Below are 10012 nucleotides of genomic sequence, written 5' to 3'. Positions count from 1 at the left end.
CGAAATGCTCCGGAAAGAGCCGAGCGTGAGGCGAGGGAGAGAGAAACGAGATTGGCACTTCTCGGAGCGCTTCGCCCCGCCTCCTTTCCGGAAAAACCCGAAGTGTTCCGGAAAGAGCCGAGGACTCGAGATCGGCGCTCCTCGGATCACCTCGCCCCGCCCCCTTTTACGGAAAAACCCGAAGGCTTCCGGAAATAGCCGAGCGTGAAACGCGGGAAACAGAAACGAAGCGGCTGCCGGAAAGAGCCGAGGGGCGGAGATCGGCGCTTTTCGGAGCGCTTTGCCCCGCCCCCTTTTCCGAAAAAACCCGAAGCGCTCCGGAAAGAGCCGAAGCGAGGTCGAAGCGCCGGAACGAGTCGATCTCCTTCCGGAAGAAGCCGAAGCGCCCTCGGGCCCGCCGGAGTCTTTCCAGAAAGTGCTGAGGGGACCCTCCCCCCCTTCCGGAGACCCCCGAGCCCCTCCCCTCCCCCCCCCTTTTCCGGAGATCCCCGAAGCGGTTCCGGAGCTCCCGGAAGCGGCTCCCGAGCGGCGCCGGCGGAGCCCGAGGCCAAAACGGTTCCGAAGCGGGTCCGGAACTCGCCAGGCGGCTCCGGAGTTTGCCGAGAGATTCCGAAGCCCTGCGGAGGTTCTCGAAGCGATTCCAGAGACCCGCGAAGCGGCCCCGGAGATCGCCCAGAGGTTCCGAAGCGGTTCCGGAGAGTCCCGAACCTCCTCCCTCCTTTCCGGAAGGTTCCGAGCGGCTCCGGACATCGCTGAGGCCGTTCTGCAAAGCCCCGAGACGGTTCCGAAGCGGTTCCGGAAGTCGCCAAGCACCTCCGGAGCTTCCCGAAGCGCTTCCGCAACTCCCGAAGTCGCAGCGAAGCAATTCCGGAGCTTCACGAAGAGATCCCGGAAGTTGCCGAAGCGGTTCCGGAGAGTCCCGAGCGGCTCCGGAAGTTGCCGAGCGGCTCCGGAAGTTGCCGAGCGGCTCCGGAAGTTGCCGAGCCGGCCGGCCCTCAGCGCTCGCCTCCGGCCCCCGTCGCCCCCGGAGCCCCCGAACCGGAGCCGCCCCCGGCCCGGCCCCGCTCCCTCGGCCCCGGGGGGGGCCCGGACCCGCCCCGGCCCCGCCGCCCCGGCCCGGCAGGATGATCAAGCTGTTCTCGCTGAAGCAGCAGAAGAAGGAGGAGGAATCGGCGGGCGGCACCAAGAGCTCCAGCAAAAAGGCCTCGGCCGCGCAGCTCCGCATCCAGAAAGGTCTGAGGGGAGGCGGCGGGCACAGACTGGCGCCAGCAGGGACGCACACTGGGGCCAGTCAGAGCTGGACACTGGTCCCAGTAAAGGTCCCAAACTGGGCCTGTGAGGGTCCCGAACTGGGACCAGTAAGGGCTGGAAACTGGGGCCAGTGAGGGTCTCAACTGGGGCCAGCAGGGCTGCAGACTGGGGCCAGTAAGGGTCCCAAACTGGGTCCAGAAAAGGCCTCGAACTGCGGCCAGTAACGGCCACAGACTGAGGGCAGTAATGGCCGCACACTGGCCCCAACAGGGCCTCAAACTGGGACCAGTAAGGGCCACAAACTGGGCCCAGTAATAGCTGCAAACTGGGACCAGTAAGGGTCCCAAACTGAGGCCAGTAGGGACCCCAAACTGGGCCCAGTAAGGGCTGGAAGCTGGGACCAGTAAGGGCCTCGAACTGAGGCCAGTGAGGGCCTGACTGGGCCCAGTAACGGCCACAGACTGAGGCCAGTAATGGCCACACACTGGGCCCAGCAGGGCCTCAAACTGGGACCAGTCAGGGTCCCAAACTGGGGCCAGTATGAGCAGCACACTGGGGCCAGTAAGGGCCTCGAATTGGGGCCAGTGACGGTTGCAGACTTGGCCCAGCAGGGCCGCACACTGGGCCAATGAAGGCCACAGACTGGGGCCAGTAATGGCCACAAACTGGGGCCAGTCAGGGTCCCAAACTGGGGCCAGCAACGGTCCCAAACTGGGGCCAATAAAGGCCACAGACTGGGGCCAGTAAGGGCTACAAACGGGGGGCAGTGTGGATCCCAAACTGGGGCAGGAAGGGTCAGAAGCTAGGACCAGTAGGGGCCCCAAACTGGGACCAGTCAGGGCCTCGAAGTGGGCCCAGGAAGGGCCATGAACTGGGCCCAGTAAGGGTCACAGACTGAGCCCAGCAGGGCCATGAACTGGGCCCAGCAGGGCCATGAACTGGGCCCAGTAAGGGTCACAGACTGGGCCCAGCAGGGCCTCAAACTGAGGCCAGTAAGGGCCTCGAACTGGGACCAGTAACGGCTGCAAACTGGGGCCAGTAACGGTTGCAGACTGGGACCAGTAAGGGTCCCAAAGTGATCCCAGTAAGGGCCCCAAACTGGGGCCAGCAGGGTGTCATACTGGTCCCAGTAAGGGCCCCAAACTGGTCCCAGCAGGCCCTCATACTGGTCCCAGTAAGGGTCTCAGACTGGGCCTATTAACGGTCGCAGACTGGGCCCAGTAAGGGCTGGAAACTGGGGCCAGTAAGGGCCTCATACTGGGACCAGTAAGGGCCTCATACTGGGACCAGTAAGGGCCTCATACTGGTCCCAGTAACAGTCGCAGTCTGGGCCCAGTAAGGGCTGCAAACTGGGACCAGTAAGGGCTGTAAACTGGGGCCAGTAATGGCCTCAAACTGGGGCCAGAAAGGGCCCCAAAGAGGTCCCAGTAAGGGTCTCAAACTGGGACCAGTAAAGGGTCTCATACTGGGACCAGTAAAGGGCTCATGCTGGGACCAGTGAGGGGCACATACTGGGACCAGTGAGAGGCACATGCTGGGACCAGTAAAGGGTCTCATACTGGGACCAGTAAAGGGCTCATGCTGGGACCAGTGAGGGGCACATACTGGGACCAGTGAGGGGCACATACTGGGACCAGTAAAGGGCTCATACTGGGACCAGTGAGGGGCACATACTGGGACCAGTAAAGGGCACGTACTGGGACCAGTAAAGGGCACGTACTGGGACCAGTGAGGGGCACATACTGGGGCCACTAAAGGGTCTCATACTGGGACCAGTAAAGGGCTCATGCTGGGACCAGTGAGGGGCACATACTGGGACCAGTAAAGGGCACGTACTGGGACCAGTGAGGGGCACATACTGGGACCAGTAAAGGGCACGTACTGGGACCAGTAAGGCCTCAGTGGGGGTCACATACTGGTCCCAGTAAGGGGCAGGTACTGGTTCCAGCAGGGGTCCCATACTGGGACCAGTGAGGGGCACATACTGGGACCAGTAGGGGTCAGATACAGGTCCCAGTATGGCCCCAGTATGGTGCCAGTATAATCCCAGTATAGTCCCAGTATGCTCCCAGTACGGCCCCAGTATGCTCCCAGTATGGCCCAGTATGGTCCCAGTGATTCCCAGTATGGCCCAGTTTGGTCCCAGTTTGAGCCCAGTTGTGCTGGGGATGGGCCAGGGAGGGGTTGGGCTCATGGGGTGTCATGGCTCTGTGTCACCTGTGTGTCACCTGTGTCACCTGTGTCACCTGTGTCACCTGAGTGTCACCTGTGTCACCTGTGTCATCTGAGTGTCACCTGTGTCACCTGTGTGTGTCACCTGTGTGTCACTGCTGTCCCTCCTGTGTCCCCGTGTGTCCCCAGCTGTCCCCAATGTCCCTGTGTCCCTATTTGTCCCTGTGTGTCCCCGCTGTCCCCTCAGTGTCCCTGTGTCCCCTCAGTGTCCCGTGTGTCCCTATCTATCCCCAGCTGTCCTGTGTGTCCCTCCTTGTCCCCGTGTGTCCCCATGTCCTCAATGTCCCCATGTTTCCCAGCTGTCCTCGCTTGTCCCCAGGTGTCCCCAATGTCCTCATTGTCCTCTCTGTCCCAATGGCCCCAGTGTCCCCATTGGTGTCCCCAGACATCACCGAGCTGAACCTGCCCAGACGTGTGAGATCCCCGTCCTGTCAGTGTCCCCAGTGTCCCCTCAGTGTCCCCTCAGTGTCCCAATGTCCCCTCAGTGTCCCCTCAGTGTCCCCTCAGTGTCCCCAATGTCCCCAGACATCACCGAGCTGAACCTGCCCAAGACATGTGAGATCCCTGTCCTGTCAGTGTCCCCAGTGTCCCCTCAGTGTCCCCTCAGTGTCCCAATGTCCCCTCAGTGTCCCCAGTGTCCCCTCAGTGTCCCCTCAGTGTCCCCTCAGTGTCCCCTCAGTGTCCCCAATGTCCCCTCAGTGTCCCCATTGGTGTCCCCTCAGTGTCCCCTCAGTGTCCCCATTGGTGTCCCCTCAGTGTCCCCTCAGTGTCCCCATTGGTGTCCCCTCAGTGTCCCCTCAGTGTCCCCTCAGTGTCCCCATTGGTGTCCCCAGACATCAACGAGCTGAACCTGCCCAAGACGTGTGAGATCGATTTCTCAGACCAGGACGATCTGCTGCACTTCCGCCTGCTCATCTGCCCCGACGAGGTGCGCCCAGCATGGGGACACCTGTGTCACCTTGTGTCACCTTGTGTCACCTCTGTGTGTCGCCTCTGTGTGTCACCTGGGGAACCTGGGGGAACCTGGGCGAACCTGGGTCATCTGTGCCACCTGGGGAACCTCCATGGGGAACCTGGGTCACGTGTGTGTCACCTGTGTGTCACCTGGGCAGCATCTGGGGAACCTTCCTATGTCGCCTGGGGCACCTCCCTGTGTCACCTGGAGAACCTCCCTGTGACGCCTGGGGCACCTGTGTGTCACCTGGGGCACCTGGGGGTACCTCCTTGTGTCACGTGTGTCACTTGGAGGGTACCCCAAGGCACCTGGGGAACCTGGGGAGCACCTGGGGAACCTTCCTGTGTCACCTCTGTGTCACCTGGGGGGCACCTGGGGGGCACCTGGGTCATCTGTGTCACCTGGGGCACCTCCCTGGGGAGCCTGGGTGGCACCTGGGGCACCTGGGGGCATCTGGGGAACCTGGGGGGCACCTGGGAGTACCTGGGACCTGCGGGGAACCTGGGGAACGTCCCTGGGGGTACCTGGGGAATCTGGGGGCACCTGGGTCATCTGTGTCACCTGTGTGTCTCCGGGGGGGCACCTGGGGAACGTCCCTAGGGTGCCTGGGGGGCACCTGGGGGGAACCTGGGGCACCTGGCATCTGGTGGGCACCTACCTGTGGCACCTGGGGCACCTGGGGCACTTGTGGCACCTGGGGGGACCTGGGGGGTACCTGGGGGCACCTGGAACCTGGGGAGCACCTGGGGGGCACTTGGAGGCACCTGGAGAACCTGGGGGGCACCTGGGGGCATCTGGGGCAGCTCCCTGTGTCACCTGTGTCACCTGTGTCACCTTGCACCTGGGGGGCACCTGGGGGCCATGTTGGGGGGAACCTGGGGCACCTCCCTGGAGAAGCTCCCTGGGGAACCTGGGTGTCCCCTCCGTGTGTCCCCTCCGTGTGTCCCCTCCCCGTCCCCGTGTCCCTGTCCCCTGTGTCCCTGTCCCCGTGTCCCCTCAGTGACGTTTGTGTGTCCCCAGGGTTTCTACAAGGGCGGCAAATTCGTCTTCAGCTTCAAGGTCAGTGCTGGGCCCCCCTGGGCGGGCACTCGCTGGCCCCTGGGGACGTTGGTGGCCATCGGGGGTCACTCGGTGGTCATTGGGCACTGCCTGGTGGCCATTGGGGGTCACTGGGTGGCCATTGGGGGTCACTGGGTGGCCATTGGGGGTCACTGGGTGGTCACTGGGGGTCACTCGGTGGTCATTGGGCACTGCCTGGTGGCCATTGGGGGTTGGTGGCCATTGGGGGTCACTCGGTGGCCATTGGGGGTCACTGGGTGGCCATTGGGGGTCACTCGGTGGCCACCGGGCACTGCCTGGTGGCCCCTGGGGAGGTTGGTGGCCATTGGGGGTCACTGGGTGGTCACGGGGGGGTTGGTGGCCCCCGGAGGGGCTGGTGGCCACCATGGTGACTTGGTGGCTCCTGGGCCAGAGGAGGGCTGGAGGTCACTCAGTGGCCACTTGGGGTCACTCAGTGGCCATTGGGAGGGTTGGTGGCCATCAGGGGTCACTCGGTGGCCCCCAGGTGTGTCCCCCTCAGGTAGGCCAGGGCTGGGGAGGGGATTGGTGGCCCCTGGAGGTCACTCAGTGGTCACTCGGTGGCCATTGGGGGTCACTCAGTGGTCACTCGGTGGTCACTTGGTGGCCATTGGTGGCCCCTGGAGGTCACTCAGTGGTCACTCGGTGGCCCCAGGTGACCCTGTTGTCCCCCCAGGTGGGGCAGGGGTACCCTCACGACCCGCCCAAGGTGAAGTGTGAGACGATGGTGTACCACCCCAACATCGACCTGGAGGGCAACGTCTGCCTCAACATCCTCAGGTGAGCCTGGGACACACCTGGGACACACCTGGGACACACCTGGGACACACCTGGGACACACAGTGACACACACAGTGACACACCTGGCCATGCTGTACCACCCCAACATCGACCTGGAGGGCAACGTCTGCCTCAACATCCTCAGGTGAGCCTGGGACACACCTGGGACACACCTGGGACACACCTGGGACACACCTGGGGGGCTGTGGTCACCTGCTGGTGGCTGTGGTGGCCCCACTGACCATTGACCACTGACTGCACTGACCGCAATGACCACTGACCACACTGACCCCACTGACCACACTGACCACACTGACCACATTGACCACACTGACCACACTGACCACACTGACCCCACTGCCCACTGACCCCACTGCCCACTGACACCACTGCCCACTGCCCACTGACTGCTGTCCTCTAATTGCATTGCCAACTGACCGCTGACCAATGACCAACGACCACACTGACCGTGGCCACAATGGCCGCAGTGGCCACTGACCCCTGACCGCAGTGCCCGCTGGCCATGGCCGCAGTGCTCACTGACCATGGCCGTGCCCGCAGTGGCCTCAGTGGCAGTGACGGCTGACCACAGTGCCCGCTGACTGCAGTGGCCACACTGACCACTGACCACTGGCCATGTCTGCGGGCACAATGGCTGCCCTGGCCATAGATGTGGCAGCAGTGGCCACAGTGCCCGCTGACCGCAGTGACTGCAGTGCCCGCAGTGACCAGTGGCCGTGGCCGCAGTGCCCTCAGTGACCACAGTGACCGCAGTGCCTGCAGTGACCAGTGGCCGTGGATGAGTGCCCAGTGACTGCTGGCCGTGCCCAGTGGCCGCAGTGCCCGCTGACCGCTGTGGCTGCAGTGCCCGCTGGCCACAGTGCCTGCAGTGACCAGTGGCTGTGGCCATGCCTGCTGCCCGCTGGCCGTGCCCGCTGACCACAGTGCCCACTGGCCGTGCCCGCTGACCGGTGCCCATGGCCGTGCCCGCTGACCACTGCCCGCTGACCACTGCCCGCTGACCGGTGCCCGCTGTCCCCACAGGGAGGACTGGAAGCCGGTGCTGACCATCAACTCCATCATCTACGGCCTGCAGTACCTGTTCCTGGTGAGGGACACCTGGGGGGCTTGGGGACACACCTGGGGACACCTGGAGGGGCTTGGGGACACACCTGGGGGGCTTGGGGACACCTGGGGGGGCTTGGAGGCACACCTGGGGGGCTTGGGGGGACACAGGGACACCTGGGGGGGCTTGGAGACACCTGGGGACACACCTGGGGGGGCCTGGGGACATTGGGAAAAAATTGGGGACACGTGGGGGGGCTTGGGGACACACCTGTGGGGACATGGGGGGACACAGGGACATCTGGGGGACAGCTGGGGACATGGGGAGGGACATGGGGACACCTGGGGACACATCTGGGGGCTAATGGGGACACATCTGGGGACACCTGGGGGCACACCTGGGGATGTGGGGACACACCTGTGGGGACATGGGGGGACATAGGGACACCTGGGGGATATGCATGGGGACACCTGGGGGTGTTGGGGACACACCTGGGGACATGAGGGGACACCTGGGGGACAGCTGGGGGGACATGGGGACACACCTGGGGATGTGGGGACACCTGGAAGGCTTGGGGACACACCTGGGGGGACATGGGGGGATACACCTGAGAATACCTGGGGGACCTTGGAGACATGGGGACATTGGGGGACACGGGGACACACCTGGGGGCACACCTGGGGATGTGGGGACACACCTGGGGGAGCTTGGGGACACCTGAGGACATGGGGACGCATCTGGGGGCACACCTGGGGACATGGGGACACACCTGGGGGCACACCTGGGGATGTGGGGACACACCTGGGGGCACACCTGGGGATGTGGGGACAAACCCCAAACCAGGGCTGATGGGATTTTGGGGCAGTTTTAGGGGAATTCTGGGTTTTGGGTTGCATGAGGGGATTTGGGGTTTTTGAGATTTCCTTCCCCCCATATTTGGGGGTCCCTCAAACCCCAAATTTCCCCCCAAAAGGAGCCAAACCCCAAACAATGATTGATGGGATTTTGGGGGGGGATTTTAGGGGAATTCTGAGGGGTTTCAGGTGAATATTGGGATCTGAGTACTTTAAGGGATTTTGGGGGGTTTTAGGGGAATTTTGGGACTTGGGTGCTTTAAGGGATTTTCGGGGAGTTTTAGGGGAATTGTGGGATCCCCCTGACCCCAAACTTTCCCCCAAAAGGAGCTGAACCCCAAACAGGAACTTACGGGATTTGGGGGAGTTTTAGGGGAATTCTGGGGGGTTTTAGGGGAATTTTGGGATTTGGGTTGTGTAAAGGGATTTTGGGGGATTTTAGGATCTCTCCCCCCCATATTTTGGGGTCCCTCAAACCCCAGATTTTATCCCCAAAAGGAGCTGAACCCCAACCAATGGCTTATGGGATTTGGGGCAGTTTTAGGGGAAATCTGGGGGTTTTAGGGGAATTCTGAGATTTGAGTGCTTTAAGGGATTTTAGGGGAATTTTAGGGGAATTTTAGGATAAGTTTTGGATCCTCCTGACCCCAAACTTTCCCCCAAAAGGAGCCAAACCCCAAAAAATGACTGATGGAATTTTCTGGGATTTGTGGCGCATGAAGGGATTTTGGGGGGATTTGTGGGGTTTTTGAGAATTCTGGGATTCTGTGGGATTTTAGGGGAATCTTAGGGGAATTTTGGGATCCCCCTGACCCCAAATCTCCCCCCCCAAAGGAGCCCAACCCCGAGGACCCCCTGAGCACGGGGAGCCCCAAAACGGGACCCAAACCCCAAACAGGGGCTGGTGTGAGGGGATTTTGTGGGATTTTAGTGGGATTTTTGGGGATTTTGGGACTTGGGTGCTCTAAGGGATTTTGTGGGGATTTTGTGGGGATCTTAGGGGGGTTGTGGGATCCCCCTGAGCCCAGGCTTTGCCCCCCGAAGGAGCCCAACCCCGAGGACCCCCTGAACAAGGAGGCTGCTGAGGTGCTGCAGAGCAACCGGCGCCTGTTTGAGCAGAACGTGCAGCGCTCGCTGCGGGGCGGCTACGTGGGAGCCACCTACTTCGAGCGCTGCCTCAAGTGACCCCAGAGCCGCCCCGAGGAGGGGAGAGACGCCCCAGGAACCCAGGAACACCCGCAGAGAAACCCCCCAAAACACCCCAATAAAACCTGAGAAAATCCCCTGAAAGATCTGCAAAATATCCCCAAAAACACCCAATAAAAGGGTGCGAAAATATCCCCAAAAACACCCAATAAAAGGGTGCGAAAATATCCCCAAAAAATCCCCTTGGAGAACCCAGTAAAACCTGAAAAAAAATCCCCAGAAAAATACCCCAGAAAATCTCAATCCTGGAAAACCCCACGGAAAACCCAATAAAACCTGAGAAAATACCCCAGAAAATCCCAGTCCTGGAAAACCCCACGGAAAACCCAATAAAACCTGTGAAAAAATCCCATAAAAAACCAAATGTGAGAAAAACCCCATAAACCCCCCCAGAAAAACAACCCTATTAAAAACCTGCAAAAAATCCTATAAAAACCTGCAAAAAAAGGACAAAACCGGAAAATCCAATGAAAATCTGAAAAAAAGCCCAGAAAACCCCCCAAAAATCCTCAAAACCCCCCAAGAAATCCCAAAAAACCCCAAAATACCCCCCAAAAATAAAAAACCAAAATTCCTAAAATGCCTCAAAAA

The 10012-nt window shown here is 61.1% G+C and overlaps 1 protein-coding gene across 1 annotated transcript; it reads left to right on the top strand.

The window, feature by feature from the left end:
• The first annotated feature begins 463 nt into the window (after nt 1-463).
• UBE2M (ubiquitin conjugating enzyme E2 M) lies at nt 464-9937 on the top strand. Its single transcript, XM_058822743.1, has 6 exons — nt 464-1233; nt 4317-4411; nt 5459-5497; nt 6192-6295; nt 7340-7403; nt 9260-9937. Exons 1-6 carry the CDS (start codon nt 1125-1127, stop codon nt 9398-9400), a joined length of 552 nt encoding a protein of 183 aa, XP_058678726.1. The 5' UTR covers nt 464-1124; the 3' UTR covers nt 9401-9937.
• Nucleotides 9938-10012: the final 75 nt, after the last annotated feature.

Source organism: Ammospiza caudacuta, chromosome 34 (assembly GCF_027887145.1).
Source record: "Ammospiza caudacuta isolate bAmmCau1 chromosome 34, bAmmCau1.pri, whole genome shotgun sequence".
In the NCBI taxonomy this organism is placed as follows: Eukaryota; Metazoa; Chordata; class Aves; order Passeriformes; family Passerellidae; genus Ammospiza; species Ammospiza caudacuta.
This window is presented reverse-complemented; position numbering and strand designations above follow the sequence as displayed.

Bases quoted from the DNA above. Each gene is read 5' to 3' on its own strand.
- UBE2M (XM_058822743.1), top strand. From the start codon at position 1,125: ATGATCAAGCTGTTCTCGCTGAAGCAGCAGAAGAAGGAGGAGGAATCG. The intron at 1,234-4,316 runs GTCTGAGGGGAG...TGGTGTCCCCAG, and splicing joins GCAGCTCCGCATCCAGAAAG to ACATCAACGAGCTGAACCTG. The intron at 6,296-7,339 runs GTGAGCCTGGGA...CTGTCCCCACAG, and splicing joins GTCTGCCTCAACATCCTCAG to GGAGGACTGGAAGCCGGTGC.